Consider the following 20,950-nt stretch of genomic DNA (forward strand, 5'->3'; position numbering starts at 1 on the left):
ATTTACTGGAATCTTCAGTAATTTCAGTAATTCAGATAATCTATGCCATTTATTGTAATTTGGGGAATTTCTATTTGAATAATATACATATACTATTAATTAAAAAAAATCTGTGTCCATCTTGTCCATGCGTTTCTAGTAGATAAACTATATGGTTCAAGAGAAAACAGCCTAATCAATGAAAAAAAGCATCTAAATCAACAATGGCATTATTTTCAATGAACTCCGCAACTCTTTCAACTGTTGACTTTTTCCGCAACTGGAAAAAGTCAGTTTGACACAAAAATATTGACAACAAATACATACTGACATAGTCAAATAAGTGTTTAAAAAATGTAAAGGATATTTCATGCTGAAACCCTCATATTAAACACCAATGGTATTCACTTAGTTCATGGTTTATATTTAGGATAATGTTTCACAGCTTTGTCATTCAATTTTTTGCTTAAAATCATTTGATTGATTTCATTATTTTTGCGTTGCAAGTCCACACAGAGGGCCGGAGATAATTACAGACACCTGTGATAATCTGAAGTTCCCAAAAGGGTCTTGTGATAGATTACATACAATTCTTGAAAGATACCAAATTTCTGGTCGTTTACTGGTAAACTTAGAAAGTTTCCAGTAATATACCCTCCCTTTGCAAACCAAATTGTGGGTACTGATTTGATGTCAGATACTACAATCACCACCAAGGTGTTCTAAAACATGGCCATGGCACGGAGGAAATCATATTCCTGGGATTTAAGTCTATGCTTTATCACAACAACTTGTGGTTAGACTGCATCACGTGAGAACAACCCAGAGCACTCACAACGGAAGTTGGATATAATGTTAATATTGTCATAATGTCATATTAATAAGTATTTTCTTTAGTTGTTGTTCTATGATTATTGTGCATAGTATGTGGTTATTTCAAAAGTTGTACTAAATGTTGCTTAAACAACGCACCCTAACGTGTAAATGATTCATCACACCTCTGTCTGGCTCATTTCCCTAGGTCACCCTGTAAGCACAGATGGTTCCTATTCTGGTACACTTGATTTAAGCTGCAGGGACAGAGTGTTCTGCAGCGGATTGTGAACTTTGTGTCGACAATGCTACTCCTCCTCATCACTCTCTCCCTTTCTATCACTCTCTCTTTCTATATATGACACTGGTTTACAAGCCACTCATCAACATGCTTTAAAGAGCCAATGCAGCCATTTTTATCTGAATATCAAATCATTTCTGGGTAACAATTATGTACCTTACTGTGATTGTTTTCAATTAAAATGGTTGAAAAGAAACAAAAGCCAAGAGCAATTTCTCAAGCAAGAATTTTGCTAGGACTGTCTGTGAGTGGTCTGAGTGAGAGGTTTGAAACTCTTTCTTATTGTTCTATGTACTAATTTACTGCCTGGCCATGTCAAAACCCCAACCCACCAAAACAGTCTGACATTTAAGATAGTCTTTTGAAACCGCTCCTACACTAAAAGGGCCTCATTTTCACAATTTTGCAGTATTATTCCAACCTCATACTATGGAAATATATATAAAACACAGGAAAATCAAATTTGACTGCACTGGGCCTTTAATTATGTTTCTGTGGCCTATGACCCTGGCTGTGTATCAGTCAGCTGTCAGAATGCGGTACCTGACTTATTAGCCATTTCTGAAAATTACAGCATGTTCCTCTACCCCTCTCTTAGGGTGTCAAGTCCTCTGTGCTCCTCCTCTTCAGGCAGGCCGTTTTGACCTGTTAAATTACGACTTGTGGTAGTTCAAACTCAGATATGGTTGTGTGAGGCTGAAATATAGATATGGGGTATTAAGTTGAATGGAGCCACATTAAACCAATTACAATATCTGTTTTGCAAAGCAACGCCTGATAACAGCTCAGAGATTCTGCCAAATGGAATCAACCTTCGACATTTAACCTGGCCCTGCACACATTGTCAGATCGTTCAGATTCACAACATAAAAGATTTACCATCAGACAACTTCATTTTTGAGTGTAAAAACCTCAACGATAAGTTTATTACTTGGGACTAGACAGTAATTTTTACAAATAAATAGAAACACAACATAACATCATCAACAGTCAGTTACATTACATATCATGGACTTGCTCTAAAGATACACATTATAAACTGAGTGTACAAAACATTAAGAACACCTTCCAAATATTGAGTCACACCCACTTTTGCCCTCAGAACAGCCTCAATTTGTCGGGGCATGGACTCTACAAGGTGTCGAACGCGCTCCACAGGGATGCTGGCCCATGATGACTCCAATGCTTCCTAGAGTTGTGCCAAGTTGGCTAGATGTCCTTTGGGTGATAGAAAGAGCAGGTGTTCTTAATGTTTTGTACATTCCGTGTAGCTCTACAGTCAGAATAGAACATGCATTATTATTAATTCATGTGACAGACTCTGACATTGACATATGATTAGTTACTTTGTAAGACAAGAAAGTGATAGATTAAATTCTATAGGCAGATTAGTGTAGTAAAACATAAACAGAAATATGTTGGTAAGTTTTCAGTCTAATGAGCAGATGTAATCATTTTGAGCCAACGGGTTGAAGATACAAGTCTATCAGTCTTAGAATGGGAGGCTTTCATAGTCACAGGCTACTTCTATGATAAATGTATCAAACATCTATTATTAGCTTCCTGAAAGTTGTTGAAGGCAGGATGGTGTGAAGATACTGAATTACCCAACCAATCTGGGTTTGACTTACATGTGATGCTCTGTTTGTTTAAATGATAACGCTAATGAGTGTGCCTTTTACTTTTCAGATTTATGTTGATAATGCTTTGTTTAACCAAAGATCCTGCACAACGTTTCTGACCAAAGGATTCTCTTTACATTGGCAGTCTACCAGGCAGGCAGAAATAAGGCCACAAAGCTACTTACCGTAATAGTTAGAGAGATAAACAAACACACAACCAGACACAGTCATGGTTCCACTGCTACCATAGAAACAGGAGCTCACATTTCTTATTACTACCAAACAAGTGAAAGATTCTGCTGTGCCCATCAACAGGCAGCAAATACACATCCTGGACCTCACAAGACAATCTATATCTCATGACACAAGTAACATTCTTTAACCAGCAAAGCCTTAGTTTTGAATATTTATAACAGTGTAATACAAATCAAGCAAAATACACATTTTGACCTCACAAAAATCCACTATTTATACACAAAAGTATGTGGACTCCCCTTCAAATGAATGGCCACACAAGCTCACAGAAAGGGACCGCTGAGTGCTGAAGTGCGTCTCTCCTCAGTTGCAACACTCACTACCGAGGTCCAAACTGCTTCTGGAAGCAACGTCAGCACAAGAACTGTTCGTCGGGAGTTTCATGAAATGGGTTGCCAAGGCTGAGAAGCCGAACACAAGCCTATGATCACCATCCGCAATGCCAAGCGTCAGCTGGAGTGGTGTAAAGCTCGCTGCCATTGGACTCTGAAGCAGTGGAAACACATTCTCTGGGGTGATGAATCACACTTCACCATCTGGCAGTCCGACAGACAAATCTGGGTTTGGCTGATGCCAGGACAACACTACCTGCTCGAATGCATAGTGGCAACTGTAAAGTTTGTTGGAGGATAAATAATGGTCTGGGGTTGTTTTTCATGGTTCGGGCTAGGCCCCTTAGTTTGAGTGAAGGGAAATCTTAATGCTACAGCATACAATGACATTCAATACGATTCTGTACTTCCAACTTTGTGGCAACAGTTTGGGGAAGGCCCTTTCCTGTTTCAGCATGACAATGCCCCAGTGCACAAAGCAAGGTCCATACAGAAATGATTTGTCGAGATCGGTGTGGAAGAACTTGACTGGCCTGCACAGAGCCCTGACCTGAACCCCATCACCGTTGGGATGAATTGGAACGCCGACTGCGAACCAGGCCTAATCCCTCAACATCAGTGCCTGACCTCACTAATGCTCTTGTAGCTGAATGGAAGCAAGTCTCCACAGCAATGTTTCAACATCTAGTGGAAAGCCTTCCCAGAGGAGTGGAGGCTGTTATAGCAGCAAAGGCAGGACCAACTCCATATTAATGCCCATGGTTTTGGAATGAGATGTTCAATGAGCAGGAGTCCACATACGTTTGGTCATGTAGTCTATATCAAATTCTATTTTTGAAGGAATGTAATTCTAAAGTACATTTGGAAAGGAATCACCTACTCTCATCTTACTGTGAATCTCATAGCTGCAGACTGAGTCACTCTAAGCCAAAGCCCTCTGCGTTTGAGATGGCGATGGTTAACTTCTGCTTCAGTTCCTTCCTGCTTTTATAAGGTGGGAGGCAGATCTGGTTGAAGCAGGTGTGAGATATGGGTAACCTGAAACAGACAAGGATAACCTGTCTAAACAATTACTGTAAGGGCCCTTCTGTTGCCATTGCACTAAACCTGGCTGCATTATAACAGATTACAATGACACCACTAAATATCTGTCCACTTACACTCTACAATACTGTATGCTGCTCAACATATAGCATTTGCAGTCAACCAGTTAATTAAGTCAACATATAATAGCTGTTCTATTTAGATATTGTTCTATATGGTTGGATATATGTGAGAGTAAGAGGCAATGAGTGATGAGATGACTGTACAGTACCAGTCAGTGGACACGTCGATCTTGGCAATCTTGAAGTTGAGGTCGGCCAACCCTCCCACGGGGACACGGTCACTTCCTGTGGCGAAGTGGAGCAGCTTCTTCTGCAACTCCAAGGGGAAATCCAGCACCACGTCCCAAAAACAGCTAAACACACACACACAAGAAACAAACATAGCCAACGTGACTTTTCTGTAAGGAAAGGGGGGTGGGGGGTGCAGCTGGAGTAAACAGGCCTGGAAGGGAGCGGAGTAACTTACAGCTGTAAGGGGGCACAGGCTGGCTGCAGGCATCCAGAGAGTGGAGGAAGTATGAAGAGTTCAGTTCTAGGTTCCTCCAACAGAGTGAAAGGCCCTATAGCACTGCATGGGTGTGTCATAATGGCTTGTTGCTGTAGGCTTTGTGATATTGGATATTTTCTACTTCACAGCAGGATCAGGGTTTGCTGGCCAGGTGAAAGATGAAAAAGGTATGCATAGTTGTATAGATTGGATGCACTGGGTGTTTGTGTGCATGACCCTTACCGTACTGTGAGGTCAGCTTTGCTGTAGCCCTCGTACTGAGCTGCTCTCTGTAGGGTGCTCATGTCCAGCTCTGGGCTCCCACACACCAGCATCTCCACCTCCTCTGGCCTCAGCAGCTGCACAACCACAACATCATCACTAAGGAGTGCCCTATAGTGTAAACCAAAGGAGGCTGGTGAGGGGAGGACAACTCATAATAATCTCTACAATGGAGTGAATGGAATCAAACAAATGGAAACCATATGTTTGATGTATTTGATACCATTCCACTAATTCTGCTCCAGCCATTACCACGAGCCCGTCCTCCCCAATTTAGGTGCCACCAACCTCCTGTGATATAAACATAACGTCTTATATTATGCCTACTGTAATTCAGTAACATCACATATTGTACTATGCATCCAGGGCTTAGTTTGAGACATAGCTTTAGATGAGGGATTTATATCACACAGCTGAGCACAGAGCTCTGACTTGAGTCCCTGACATGAGGGATTTGCTGACAATGCCAACAATACATACAATGAGATATTTTTAAGTTCAGTGCTTTATCTTGTCTATCAGTATTGTGTTTGAGTCAATGCACATAAATTCATTTTGGCCTACAATGTGTGCTTCACAGTGATTAGCATATATTCTACATGACCATACATCTTGGTGGTAATATTTGATCTTAACTAGTTTAGGATTGGCTCAGACATACAGTAACTTGGCAGGGTGCAGACCATACCCACAGTGTGTGTGTGTGTGTGTGTACACTTGTGGACAGACCAACATTGAACATAGTCAACCAGCCACAGATCCTGGAGATGCACCAATATTAACAACGTTCTTACTTATTAACTCAGTGTGTTACAATACAGATGGATCTTAATTTAATTTGCAATGTAAAACTTGCACTGTATTTTGAGGTTTAAAAAAAGCTTCTGAAGTTTGTAATTTCCCTTACGAAACATGTGTGAACCCCTACAAAAATAAATGACAATCCACATAATTATTCACATTTCCTCTTGCTGAGCATTATTTTCCTGCTGCAGCAAACTGGCTCAAATTAAAGATCCTACATCTGTAACTCCAAACTATTCTGTAGGTCATCAAGTTCTTCAGTGTCAGCAGGTTTTCAACCAATACTGAATGCCTATTCTAGGATGCTTTAGTGTCTCTGACAAACAGATATGTCCCACTAACATTAGTATTTTGTTTATTTAATTACCAGGCAGGTAACAAACACTAAATTACCTCTCTGTCAGGAGATAAATAAATTGACAAATCTATTGAGAGTTCACAATCTGAACAAACATTGATTCCATTGTATTTTAGCTAAAGTATTTCAGGAATGTACAGTATGAGTAAGCATACACAGTAACAGTCGAAAGTTAAGACACACATACTCATTCCAAGGGTTTTCTTTATTTTTTACTATTTTCTACATTGTAGAATAATAGTGAAGACATAAAAACTATGAAATAACACATTTGGAATAATGTAGTAATCCACAAAAATGGTTAAACAAATATATATTCTATAATTGAGATTCTTCAAAGTAGCCACTCTTTGCCTTGATGACAGCTTTGCACACTCTTGGCATTCTCTCAACCATCTTCATGAGGAATTATTTTCCGACAGTCTTGAAGGAGTTCACACATATGCTGAGCATCATTTTTGATTGCTTTTCCTTCACTCTGCGGTCCAACTCATCCCAAACCATCTCACTTGGGTTGAGGTCAGATGATGCAGAACTCCATCACTCTCCTTGGCCAAATAGCCCTTACACAGCCTGGAGGTGTGTTTTGGGTCCTTGTCCTGTTGAAAAACAAAATTATAGTCCCACTAAGCGCAAACCAGATGGGATGGTGTATCGCTGCAACCATGCTGGTTAAGTGTGCCTTGATTTCTAAATAAATCACAGACAGTGTCACCAGCAAAGCACCATCACACCTCCTCCATGCTTCATGGTGGGAACCACATGTGGAGATCATCTGTTCACCTACTCTGCGTCTCACAAAAACACGTTGGTTGGAACCAAAAATCTCAAATTTGTACTCATCCCACCAAAGGAAAGATTTCCACCGGTCTAATGTCCATTGGTCGTTTTTTTGGCCCAAGCAAGTCTCGTCTTATTATCGGTGTTGGTGGTTTCTTTGCAGCAATTCGACCATGAAGGCCTGATTCACACCGTCTCCTCTGAACAGTTGATGTTGAGCTATCTGTTACTTGAACCCTGTGAAGCATTTATTTGGGCTGCAATCTGAGGTACAGTTAACTCTAATGAATGTATCCTCTGCAGCAGAGGGAACTCTGGGTCTTCTTTTCCTGTGGCGGTCCTCATGAGAGCCAGTTTCATCATAGCGCTTGATGGTTTTTGCCACTGCACTTGAAGAAACTTGAAATGTTCCGTATTGACTGACCTTCATGTCTTAAAGTAATGATGGACTGTCATTTCTCTTTGCTTATTTGAGCTGTTCTTGCCATAATATGGACCTGGTCTTTTACCAAAAAAGGCAATCTTCTGTATATCACCCCTACCTTGTCACAACACAACTGATTGCCTCAAACGCATTAAGGAGGAAATAAATTCCACAAATTAACTTAACAAGGCACACCTGTTAATTGAAATGCATTCCAGGTGACTACCTCATGAAGCTGGTTGAGAGAATGCCAAGAGTGTGCAAAGCTGTCAAAGGCAAAGCGTGGCTACTTTGAAGAATCTAAAATATTTAGATTTGTTTAACACTTATGTTATTTCATAGTTTTGATGTCTTCACTATTATTCTACAATGTAGAAAAAAATTAAAATATAGAAAAACCCTGGAATGAGTAGGTGTGTCAACTCTTGACTGGTACTGTTGTAGAATTACAGTAATTTCGGATAGAATTCCATCTATTGCAGAATGTGGATAGCAGGCGGACGCCATTTTCACCCAGATAAATTCCATCATTGACGAATTACCTCTGTTTTTTCCAAAAACAATCCAAATTGGCAACAAATGACGTGCCCATGTCTTTAGAAAGGCGCATTAGCCATAGATGAAAAGACCACATACGATAAACACGCTCCATACACTAAGGTTAGAGTAAAGAATAGATCAAACCCATGGTTTAAGTCGGACATTTCTGATGCTATTTGTAAAAGAGATGTAGCATGGGCTAAGGCTAGGTAAACTTATTATAGCTCTGACTGGCTGATTTTAAGGCAGCTAAGAAACCTGTGCATCAGACTTGTTAGAAGAACAAAATCGGATTACTATGTGACTAGTTTAAAATGACTGTTATGGGAATCCAGACAAATTCTGGAAAGTATTTAAAACATTAAAAGAACAATATGCACTCTACACTCCCAAATCAGATAGGGTTGGATACTGGTCTCATTACTGATAAGAACGCCAATGCTAATGCCTTCAACAATCACTTCATTGCAGCAGGCAATCTTGTTGAGAAAATGCCAACCACAAATGAAGGAAGAAAAGATACATATGCATTATGCATGAGTGCGGATGCTGATGGTCAGGGTTTCTCACGAAGCCTCTTCACAGAGAAGAAAGTTATTGGTGCCTTGCTAGCCATAGACACTAACAAAGCGATAGGGGCTGACAAATTTGATCCAGAGTTGCTGGCTAGAGCTGCACCACTTATCTCTGGTGCTCTTACTCATATTTCTAACCTCACGTTGACCTCTGGGGTCATACCTAAGATTTGGAGAACTGCCTATGTGCTGCCTCTGCACAAAGGTGGGGATACTGGTGACCTTGATAATGATCGACCAATCTCTAAGCTGTCTTGTCTTGTAAAAAAGTTAGTCATTGGTAAATGTACAGCTGCGATCTTTCTTGTCTGACAACTGCATACTGAACAAATTTCAGTCCAGTTTAGACCGGGGCACAGTACCATCACAGCCACCACACTGGTTATAAATGATATTGTAAGGACATTGGATAAGAAGTTGAACTGTGTTGCTTTGTTTGTTGACCTGTCAAAGGCTTTCGACACAGTTGATCATTCTCTTCTGCTGAAGAGGCTGACCACATTGGGGTTGGCCTCAGATACATGTTTATGGTTTCAGAATTATCTCAGTGATAGATCTCAGGCTATTATTACAGATGAGGTCAAATCTGAGTTTGTCACTGTTCACAAAGGAGTCCCGCAAGGTTTGATTTTAGGTCCTTTATTATTCACTATATACATAAATGATATCTGTATCTCAGTGAAAAAAATGCTGCTTTAATTTCTATGCTGATGACACAGTACTTACTATATGCCACAGCCCCATCACTCAGTAAAGCATTTGACTTTCAATTGCTTCAAGATGCACTTGTAGATCTTAGGCTGGTGCTTAAGTAAAACTAAGTATATGGTATTTTCACGATCCAAAAGTATACAATTTGAATTTCTGAACAATGCTAACCATGATGGCTGTCTTTTGGAACATGTTCCCACCTATAAATAACTTGGAATTTGGTTAGATGATAATCTCTTTTTTAAAACTCGTATAACTGAGCTGGTAAAGAAGCTGAAATTGAGAATAAGATGTTTTTGTAGAAATAAATATTGTCTGTCATCACAGCACAGAAAGAAAAATTGTACAGGCCACTTATGTCAGTGCTTGATTATGGTGATGTTTTATATATGCATGGATCAGCATCAGTAGTGAAGAAATTGGATGCATTGTATCATGCAGCGTTGCGCTTTGTTACTAATGAAAACTTTTGCACACATCATTGTCTTTTGTACATATCGGTTGGCTGGGACTCCCTGACTTTTAGAAGGGCCAGACAATAGGGGATACTTGTCTATAAAGCGGTCTTATAGAAATTTCCTAATTATCTTAACTCAAACATTCAGTGGTCAAACAGTATTTATCAGACTCGGTCACGGGACATGCTAGTGCTAGAGATACCCCGGATTCACTGAGGCAAAACGGCATTTGAATATCATGCTTCACACTCATGGAATGAATTTCAGAGAGAACTCCAGTTAGATGTTTTGGTGCCTGAAAGACAGTTTAAATGCACATTACATTAACTTCTTATTATAAACTGTGATTGCTTTTTGTAATGTGTGTTTTTCTTATAGAAGTTCATTTATTTTAATATTTTTAATCTCCATCTTGTACTTTTTATGTTTTAATTTTGTTTGGTTTTTAAATTCTTATTCATTGTTGTGTTGTTTTTTAATTGTTGTATCACAGGGCACAACTGTAAAAGAGACCTGATCTCAGCTTGTTTCCCCTGTTAAAATAAAGGTTAATAAATCAATCAATCAATAAATAAATAAATAAATATGAGGCTACCCTGCTGGCCAAGTCTGGGCCAAGGAGAACATAAGCTATTCTGTGTCTCTGGCTGATCGGTATTCAATGGAGGTCAGCTGTGTTAGATTTGTGCTGCTGTAACGAGATAAGTAAAAACATTCTTCCCAGGAGGCCCTAATCCCTATAGTCTGTCTAAATAACTAAATCAACTCATCACCTCTATTCTTGACCCACTTAAACGGTCCTGTTTCGCAATATAGGGTGGCTACAGTATCTGAGCAATGTCACTCAGTGCAAAATATACCCCAGCAGAGGGGGTCAGGAGGTGGCAGGTGGGTAGAAGTTGTGTATATTTACATTAACAGTCAAGAGAGACTCCTTCATACAATTGTGTATGTGTGAGACACAAGCATGCACACCACAGGTGGCTAAGTGGCACCTTACTTGGGGAGGACAGGCTCATAGTAATGGCTGGAATGGAATATATGGAATATATTCCAGCCATTATTATGAGCCATTCTCCCCTCACCAGCCTCCAGTGAGGTACACATAGTGATATTAGCTTTTTTCCTCCTCTTACTATGAAACCTGTATTAGAACTTTCGTCTGGAGGTTCTGACCACAGTGATGTGAATAACTTATTGTAACAACTTATTGTAACCCTCCAAGAACCTGGGAACCGAGCCGACCTTAACCCCACCCCCACAGAAAGCTTGGAGAAGTCCCGACTCACCATCAGAGCGTCTGACGCACACACACTGTGGAAGCCACGATAGAAGGCTGCAAACTGCTTGTAAATTGACTTATTAAGCAGGAAACCAGCATACAGCTGAACATACTCTGCAGAGAAAGAAAATAATTTAATAAATCACTCAAGCACCCATAAATTGAGACACATAAGTCTTGTGCACGTGACATTGAAGCATAAGTACAGTGTGATGCATTTCTTCAAGTTCCAAAACCAACAATGCAGTAATCGATATCAATGTAGCACTAAACACAAGGTAGAACTAAAACACACAAGAAATAAAGAAATAAGAACATGAGAAAGTAAGAAGCTACAGCTGAAGTCAGAAGTTTACATACACCTTAGCCAAATACATTTAAACTCAGTTTTCACAATTTCTGACATTTAATCCCAGTAAAAATTACCAGTCTTAGGTCAGTTAAGATCACCACAAAATTTTAAGAATGTGATATGTCAGAATAGTAGTCGAGAGAATGATTTATTTCAGCTTTTATTTCTTTCATCACATTCCCAGTGGGTCAGATGTTTACATACACTCAATTAGTATTTGGTAGCATTGCCTTTAAATTGTTTAACTTGGGTCAAACATTTCAGGTAGCCTTCCACAAGCTTCCCACAATAAGTCGGGTGAATTTTGGCACATTCCTCCTGACAGAGCTGGTGTAACTGAGTCAGGTTTGTAGGCATCCTTGCTCGCACACGCTTTTTCAGTTCTGCACACACATTTTCTATGGGATTGAGGTCAGGGCTATGTGATGGCCACTCCAATACCTTGACTTTTGCCAGAACTTTGGAAGTGTGCTTGGTAGGCATTTGTATGCATTTGCGACCAAGCTTTAACTTCATGACTGATGTCTTGAGATTTTGCTACAATATATCCACATAATTTTCCCTCTTCATGATGTCATCTATTTTGTGAAGTGCACCAGTCCCTCCTGCAGCAAAGCATCCCCACAACATGATGCTGCCACCCCCGTGCTTCACGGTTGGGATGGTGTTCATTGGCTTGCAAGCATCCCCCTTTTCCCTCCAAACATAAGGATGGTCATTATGGCCAAACAGTTCTATTTTTGTTTCATCAGACCAGAGGACATTTCTCCAAAAAGTACGATATTTGTTCCCATGTGCAGTTGCAAACAGTAATCTGGCTTTTTTTATGGTGGTTTTGGAGCAGGGGCTTCTTCCTTGCTGGGTGGCCTTTCAGGTTATGTCGATATAGGACTCGTTTTACTGTGGATATAGATACTTTTGTACCCATTTCCTCCACCATCTTCACAAGGTCCTTTGCTGTTGTTTTGGGATTGATTTGCACTTTTCGCACCAAAGTACGTTCATCTCTAGGAGACAGAACGCGTCTCCTTCCTGAGAGGTAGGACGGCTGCGTGGTCCCATGGTGTTTATACTTGCATACCATTGTTTGTACAGATGAACGTGGTAACTTCAGTCTTTCGGAAATTGCTCCCAAGGATAAACCATACTGTTTTCTGAGGTCTTGGCTGATTTCTGTTTAAAGGCACAGCCAACTTAGTGTATGTAAACTTCTGACCCACTGGAATTGTGATACTGTGAATTATAAGTGAAATAATCTGTCTGTAAACAATTGTTGGAAAAATGACTTGTGTCATGCACAAAGGAGATGTCCTAACAGACTTGCCAAAGTTAGAGTTTGTTAACAAGAAATTTGTGGAGTGGTTGAAAAATGAGTTTTAATGACTCCAACCTAAGTGTATGTAAACTTCCGACTTCAACTGTATATACAGGGTCAGTTCCAATACCTTATTAACAATGTGCAGGGATACTGGAGTGATAGAGGTCGATATAGTGCATTCGGAAACTATTCAAAACCTTTGACTTATTCCACATTTTGTTACGTTACAGCATCATTCTAAAATTGATTAACTCGTTTTTCCCCCTCATCAATCAACTCACAATACCCCATGATGACAAAGCAACAAAAAAAGCAAATGTATAATATATATGTTTATATATTTTAATATCACACTCAAGTACTCTAAAAAAATATATATATTTTATACATTTGCTTTTTTTTGTTGCTTTGTCATCATGGGGTATTGTGAGTTGATTGATGAGGGGGAAAAACGAGTTAATCAATTTTAGAATGATGCTGTAACGAAATGTGGGAAAAATTCAAGGGGTCTAAATACTTTCCGAATGCACTGTATGTATAAGGGTAAGTTGACTAGACATCAGGTAGAGGATAATTGTGACATAACATGGGGAACAGACAAATACACAGAAAGGTGAATTAGTGAACAGCACATCGCCGATTTTCTAACAGAAATGTGGTCCCGGAGGCCCGACGTGTGATTTTATTGTGGTGTGGTCTAAATTGACGAACAGAACTAGTTGAATCAGCTGCGCTAGAGATGGGATGGAACAAAACAAAGCACATCTGTGGTCCTGTACATGAATGTCTACCCTTCATATATTCATCTACAGTATAGGCCTACTCACCCTTTCTGTTCTGTTTGTTGACTGGAATCTTGTCACCTCCAGGTTTTAGGTTATAGGACCTGACCACCCCGAGCTCCTCTTGGAAAACCTAGATACAATGATACAGTCACTAACTTAAAATGATGAGAGTGGATTTCTTGGGAAAGGCCAAAGCTTATTGGTTTATGGTCAACATTCACTTACGGCAAACATGTGGGCTTAAAAATGGCCTACTGTAATCAGAAACCAGAGGTATAGATAATGTATTTGCTCTGGTGTTGAACTCAGCTGGTGAATAAAGGATATAGAACATATGATACAGTGCCTTCAGAAAGTATTCAAACCCCTTGACTTATTCCACATTTTGTTGTGTTACAACCTGAATTCAAAATGGATTATGTCGATTTTTTCCCCTCACCCACCTATACAAAATACCCCATAATGCCAAAATATTTTTTTGTTGTTGCAATTTTTGCAAATATATTGAAAACGAAATACAGAAATCTCATTCACATACTGTAAGTCTTCCAAATTTAGCGTAGGTGCATCCAATTTCCTTTGATCATCCTTGAGAGGTCACTACAACTTTATTGGAGTCCACCTGTGGCCAACTCAATTGTTTGGACATGATTTAGAAAGAAACACCGGTCTATATAAGATCCCACAGTAGACAGTGCATGTCAGATCATAAAACTATACCATGAAGTTCAAGGAACTGTCCGAGATATAACACTTCTAAGGCATACAGTACCAGTCAAAAGTTGATACACCTACTCATTCAAGTTTTTTTTTTTTTTTTTTTTACTATTTTCTACATTGTAGAATAATAGTGAAGACATCAAAACTATGAAATAACACATATGGAATCATGTAGTAACCAAAAAAAGTGTTAAACAAATATGAGATTCTTCAAAGTAATCATCCTTTTCTTCAAAGTAGCCACCCTTTGCCTTGATGAAAGCTTTGTACACTCTTGGCATTCTCTCAACCAACCTTCATGAGGTCGTCACCTGGAATGCATTTCAATTATAAGGTGTGCCTTGTTAAAAGTTAATTTGTAGACTCTCTTTCCTTCTTAATATGTTTGAGCCAATCAGTTGTGACAAGTTAAGGGTGGTATACAGAAGCTAGCCCTATGTGGTAAAAGACCAAGTCCATATTATGGCAAGAACGGCTTAAATAAGCAAAGAGAAATGACAGTCCATCATTACTTTAAAACTTCTTATGGCTTGGGGGCAGTATTGAGTAGCTTGGATGAATAAGGTGCCCAGAGTAAACTGCCTGCTAATCAGGCTCAGAAGCTAAGATATGCATATTATTAGTAGATAGAAAACCCTCTGAAGTTTCTAACTAAAACTAAAACTGTTTGAATGATGGCTGTGAGTATAACAGAACTCATATGGCAGGCAAAAACCTGATTAAAAAATCCAACCAGGAAATCTGAGGTTTGTAGTTTTTCAACTCTTTGCCTATCCAAGATAGTGTAAATTTGGTTTGATTGCACTTCCTACAGCTTCCACTAGATGTCAACAGTCTTTAGTACCTTGTTTGAGGCTTCTACTGTGAAGGAGGAGAGAATGAGAGCTGATTGAGTAAGAGGTCTGCCAGAAGGCCATGAGCGCATTCAGGTGTGCTCCCGTGAGAGGTAGCTGCGTTCCATTGCATTTCTAAAGACAAAGGAATTCTCGGGTTGAAACATTATTGAAGATGTATGTTAAAAACATCCTAAAGATTGATTCTATACATCGTTTGACATGTTTCTACGAACTGTAATGGAATATTTTGACTTTTCGTCAGGCCTGCACGTCGTGAATTTGGATTTGTGAACAAAAGGTGTGAACAAAAAGGAGGTATTTGGACATAAATTATGGACTTTATCGAACAAAACAAACATTTATTGTGGAACTGGAATTCCTGGGAGTGCATTCTGATGAAGATCAAAGCTAAGTGAATATTTATAATGCTATTTCTGACTTCTGTTGACTTCACAACATGACGGATATCTGTATGGCTTTTTTGGTCTCTGAGCGCCGTACTCAGATTATATGGTGTGCTTTTTCGGTAAAGCTTTTTAGAAATTTGACACAGCATTAAGGAGAAGTTTATCTAAAGTTCCATGCATAACTCTTGTATCTTTTATCAATATTTATTTTGAGTATTTCTGTAAATTGATGTGGCTCTGCAAAATCACCAGATGTTTTGGAAGCAAAACATTATTGAACGTAACGCGCTAATGTAAACTAAGATTTTTGGATATAAATATGAACTTTATCGAACAAAACATACATGTATTGTGTAACATAAAGTCCTATGAGTGTCATCTGATGAAGATCATCAAGGGTTAGTGATTAATTTTATCTATATTTCTGCTTTTTGTGACTCCTCTCTTTGGCTGGAAAAATGGCTGTGCTTTTCTGTGACTAGGGACTGACCTCTAACATAACCAGATGGTGTGCTTTCGTCGTTAACAACAAGTTTATCTTTAAAATGTCAAATACTTGTATGTTTCAGGAATTTTAATTGAGATTTCTGTTGTTTGAATTTGGCGCCCTGCACTTTCACTGGCTGTTGTCATATCGACCCCGTTAACAGGATCTCAGTCGTAAGAACTTAAGACATGAAGGACAGCCAATACAAAAAAATGTCAAGAACTTTGAAAGTTTCTTCAAGTGCAGACGCAAAAACGATCAAGCGCTATGATGAAACTGGCTCTCATGAGAACTGTCACAGGAAAGGAAGACCCAGAGTTAATTATGCTGCAGAGGACAAGTTCATTAGAGTTATCAACCTCAGAAATTGCAGCCCAAATAAATGCTTCACAGAATTCAAGTAACAGACACATCTCAACATCAACTGTTCAGGACTGTGTGAATCAGGCCTTCATGGTCAAATTGCTGCAAAGAAACGACACCAATAATAATAAGACACTTGCTTGGGCCAAGAAACACGAGCAACGGACATTAGTGGTTGCCACCTCTAGTGGTGTGGGGGCTGTGCTTTGGCAAAGTGGGTGGGGTTATATCCTTCCTGTTTGGCCCTGTCCGGGGGTGTCCTCGGAGTGGGCCACAGTGTCTCCTGACCCCTCCTGTCTCAGCCTCCAGTATTTATGCTGCAGTAGTTTATGTGTCGGGGGGCTAGGGTCAGTTTGTTATTCCTGGAGTACTTCTCCTGTCCTATTCGGTGTCCTGTGTGAATCTAAGTGTGCGTTCTCTAATTCTCTCCTTCTCTCTTTCTCTCTCTCGGAGGACCTGAGCCCTAGGACCATGCCCCAGGACTACCTGACATGATGACTCCTTGCTGTCCCCAGTCCACCTGGCTGTGCTGCTGCTCCAGTTTCAACTGTTCTGCCTTATTATTATTCGACCATGCTGATCATTTATGAACATTTGAACATCTTGGCCATGTTCTGTTATAATCTCCACCCGGCACAGCCAGAAGAGGACTGGCCATCCCACATATGCTCTCTCTAATTCTCTCTTTCTTTCTCTCTCTCGGAGGACCTGAGCCCTAGGACCATGCCCCAGGAATACCTGACATGATGACTCCTTGCTGTCCCCAGTCCACCTGACTGTGCTGCTGCTCCAGTTTCAACTATTCTGCCTTATTATTATTCGACCATGCTGGTCATTTATGAACATTTGAACATCTTGACCATGTTTTGTTATAATCTCCACCTGGCCACCCCACATAGCCTGGTTCCTCTCTAGGTTTCTTCCTAGGTTTTGGCCTTTCTAGGGAGTTTTTCCTAGCCACCGTGCTTCTTCACCTGCATTGCTTGCTGTTTGGGGTTTTAGGCTGGGTTTCTGTACAGCACTTTGAGATATCAGCTGATGTACGAAGGGCTATATAAAATAAATTTGATTGATTGATTGATTGATTAGACTGGTGGAAATCTGTCCTTTGGTCTGATGAGTCAAAATGTTAGATTTTCGGCTCCAACTGCCATGTCTTTGTGAGACGCAGAGTAGGTGAACAGATGACCTCCGCATGTGTGGTTCCCACCGTGAAGCATGGAGGAGGTGTTGTGATGGTGCTTTGCTGGTGTCACGGTCTGTGATTTATTTAGAAATCAAGGCACACTTAACCAGCATGGCTACCACAGCATTCTGCAGAGATACGCCATCTCATCTGGTTTGCGCTTGGTGGGACAATCATTTGTTTTTCAACAGGACAATGACCCAACACACCTCCAGACAGTGGTAGGCTTGATTACCAACAACGACGAGACGGCCTACAGGGAGGAGGTGAGGGCCCTCGGAGTGTGGTGTCAGGAAAATAACCTCACACTCAACGTCAACAAAACTAAGGAGATGATTGTGAACTTCAGGAAACAGCAGAGGGAACACCCCCCTATCCACATTGATGGAACAGTAGTGGAGAGGGTAGTAAGTTTTAAGTTCCTCGGCGTACACATCACAGACAAACTGAATTGGTCCACCCACACAGACAGCATCGTGAAGAAGGCGCAGCAGCGCCTCTTCAACCTCAGGAGGCTGAAGAAATTCGGCTTGTCACCAAAAGCACTCACAAACATCTACAGATGCACAATCGAGAGCATCCTGTCGGGCTGTATCACTGCCTGGTACGGCAACTGCTCCGCCCACAACCGTAAGGCTCTCCAGAGGGTAGTGAGGTCTGCACAACGCATCACCGGGGGCAAACTACCTGCCCTCCAGGACACCTACACCACCCGATGTCACAGGAAGGCCATAAAGATCATCAAGGACAACCACCACCCGAGCCACTGCCTGTTCACCCCGCTATCATCCAGAAGGCGAGGTCAGTACAGGTGCATCAAAGCTGGGACCGAGAGACTGAAAAACAGCTTCTATCTCAAGGCCATCAGACTGTTAAACAGCCACCACTAACATTGAGTGGCTGCTGCCAACACACTGACTCAACTCCAGCCACTTTAATAATGGGAATTGATGGGAAATGATGTAAAATATATCACTAGCCACTTCAAACAATGCTACCTAATATAATGTTTACATACCCTACATTATTCATCTCATATGTATACGTATATACTGTACTCTATATCATCTACTGCATCTTTATGTAATACATGTATCACTAGCCACTTTAACTATGCCACTTTGTTTACATACTCATCTCATATGTATATACTGCACTCAATACCATCTACTGTATCTTGCCTATGCCGCTCTGTACCATCACTCATTCATATATCTTTATGTACATATTCTTTATCCCCTTACACCTGTGTCTATAAAGTAGTAGTTTTGGAATTGTTAGCTAGATTACTTGTTGGTTATTACTGCATTGTCGGAACTAGAAGCACAAGCATTTCGCTACACTCGCATTAACATCTGCTAAGCATGTGTATGTGACAAATAACATTTGATTTGATTGTGTGGGCTATTTGACCAAGGAGAGTGATGGATTGCTGCATCAGACCTGTCCTCCACAATCACCTGACCTCAACCCAATTGAGATGGTTTGGGATGAGTTAGACCGCAGAGTGAAGGAAAAGCAGCCAACAAGTGCTCAGCATATGTGGAAACTACTTCAAGACTGTTGGAAAAGACTTCCAGGTGAAGCTGTTTGAGAGAATGTCATAGTTTTCATGTCTTCACTATTATTCTACAATGTAGAAAATAGTACAAATAAATAACCCTTGAATGAGTAGGTGTTTCCAAACTTGTCTGGTACTGTATGTAAATAAGGTATTTCTGTTTTTTGATAAATGTGCAAAAAATTGGAAAAACCTGTTTTCGTTTCATTATGGGGTATTGTGTGTACATTGATGAGGAAAAACATTTACTTAATCCATTTTAGAATAAGTCTAACATAGTGGAAAGTCAAGGGGTATGAATCATTTTCGAAACGCACTGTATGTCTGTCTATATGATATACTCAGTGGCCAGTTTATTAGGTACACCCATCTAGTAACGGGTCGGACCCCTCTTTTCCTCCAGAATAGCCTGAATTCTTCGGGGCGTGGAATCGTTGCTTCATTTGTATCAAGGAACTTAATGTGTTCCAGGAAAACCTTCCCCACACCATTACACCACCAATACCAGCCTGTACCATTGACACCAGGCAGGATGGAGCCATGGACTCATGCTGCTTACAAACAACTCCTGACTCTGCCATCACTATGACGCAACAGAAATGGGGATTCGTCGGACCTGGAAATGTTTTTCCACTCCTTAATTGTTCAGTGTTAGTTATAAAGTGCCAACTGGAGACGCTTCTTCTTGTTTTTAGCTGATAGGAGTGGAAACAGGTGTGGTCGTCTGCTGCAATAGCCCATCCATGACAAGGACTGATGAGTTGTGCATTCCAAGATGCAGTTCTGCACACCACTGTCGTACCTGCACCATTGTTTGCCTGTTTGTGGCCCGCCGGTTAGCTTGCACGATTTTTGCCACTCTCGACCTCTCATCAACCAGCTGTTTTCGCCCACAATACTGCCGCTAACTGGATGTTTTTGTCGCACCATTCTCGGTAAACCCTAGACCAGGGATATTCAACTTTTACCCTACGAGGTCTTGAGCCTGCTGTTTTTCTGTTCTAACTGACAATTATTTGAGCCCACCTGGTTTCCCAGGTCGAAAATCTGTCCCTGATTAGAAGGCAACAATGAAAAAGTGCAGTAGAACTGGCTTCGACGTGAAGAGTTGAGTTTGAGGGCCCTAGACACTGTCGTGCGTGAAAAGCCCATGAGGCGGGCTGTTTCTGAGATACTGGAACATTGTCACCGACGATCGTCCCACGCTCCAGTGACTGTCACACACTGTCACTCCAGTACCAGTGACACACCACCTATTAACTGCCATACTGTAATACTGAATTGATGAAGTCATGTAACTGAGTCACTCTTTAAAATCATTAAACAGCTCCTGGTCATCTTTTCTTTTTTTTACCCCCTTTTCTCCCCAATTTTGTGGTATCCAATTGTTAGTAATTACTATCTTGTCACATCGCTACAACTCCCGTACGGGGCTCGGGAGAGAAGAAGGTCGAAAGCCATGCGTCCTCCGAAACACAACCCAACCAAGCCGCACTGCTTCTTAACACAGTGCGGCTCCAACCCGGAAGCCAGTCGCACCAATGTGTCGGAGGAAACACTGTGCACCTGGTTACACCGGTTAGCGAGCACTGCGCCCGGCCCGCCACAGGAGTCGCTGGTGCGCGATGAGACAAGGATATCCCTACCGGCCAAACCCTCCCTAACCCGGACGACGCTATGCCAATTGTGCGTCGTCCCACGGACCTCCCAGGCTGCGACAGAGCCTGGGCGCAAACCCAGAGTCTCTGGTGGCACAGCTAGCGCTGCGATGCAGTGTCCTAGACCACTGCGCCACCCGGGAGGCCTAGCTCCTGGTCATCTTGATG

The 20,950-nt window shown here is 40.9% G+C and overlaps 1 protein-coding gene across 1 annotated transcript in view; it reads right to left on the reverse strand.

The window, feature by feature from the left end:
- Positions 1–1,987: 1,987 nt before the first annotated feature.
- Positions 1,988–20,950, reverse strand: part of LOC110529991 (putative E3 ubiquitin-protein ligase HECTD2) — a 42,822-nt gene continuing 23,859 nt past the window's right edge. The window contains exons 17-21 of the mRNA XM_021612720.3: positions 13,607–13,694; positions 11,117–11,223; positions 5,139–5,254; positions 4,618–4,761; positions 1,988–4,340 (exon numbers count right to left, since the gene is read on the reverse strand). Of these exons, the coding sequence (XP_021468395.1) occupies positions 4,220–4,340; positions 4,618–4,761; positions 5,139–5,254; positions 11,117–11,223; positions 13,607–13,694 (576 nt within the window). The 3' untranslated portion in view covers positions 1,988–4,219. The remainder of the gene's footprint in view (positions 4,341–4,617; positions 4,762–5,138; positions 5,255–11,116; positions 11,224–13,606; positions 13,695–20,950) is intronic.

The sequence above is a fragment of the Oncorhynchus mykiss genome, chromosome 1, assembly GCF_057628025.1.
Source record: "Oncorhynchus mykiss isolate SJ-2025 chromosome 1, ASM5762802v1, whole genome shotgun sequence".
NCBI classification, from domain to species: Eukaryota; Metazoa; Chordata; class Actinopteri; order Salmoniformes; family Salmonidae; genus Oncorhynchus; species Oncorhynchus mykiss.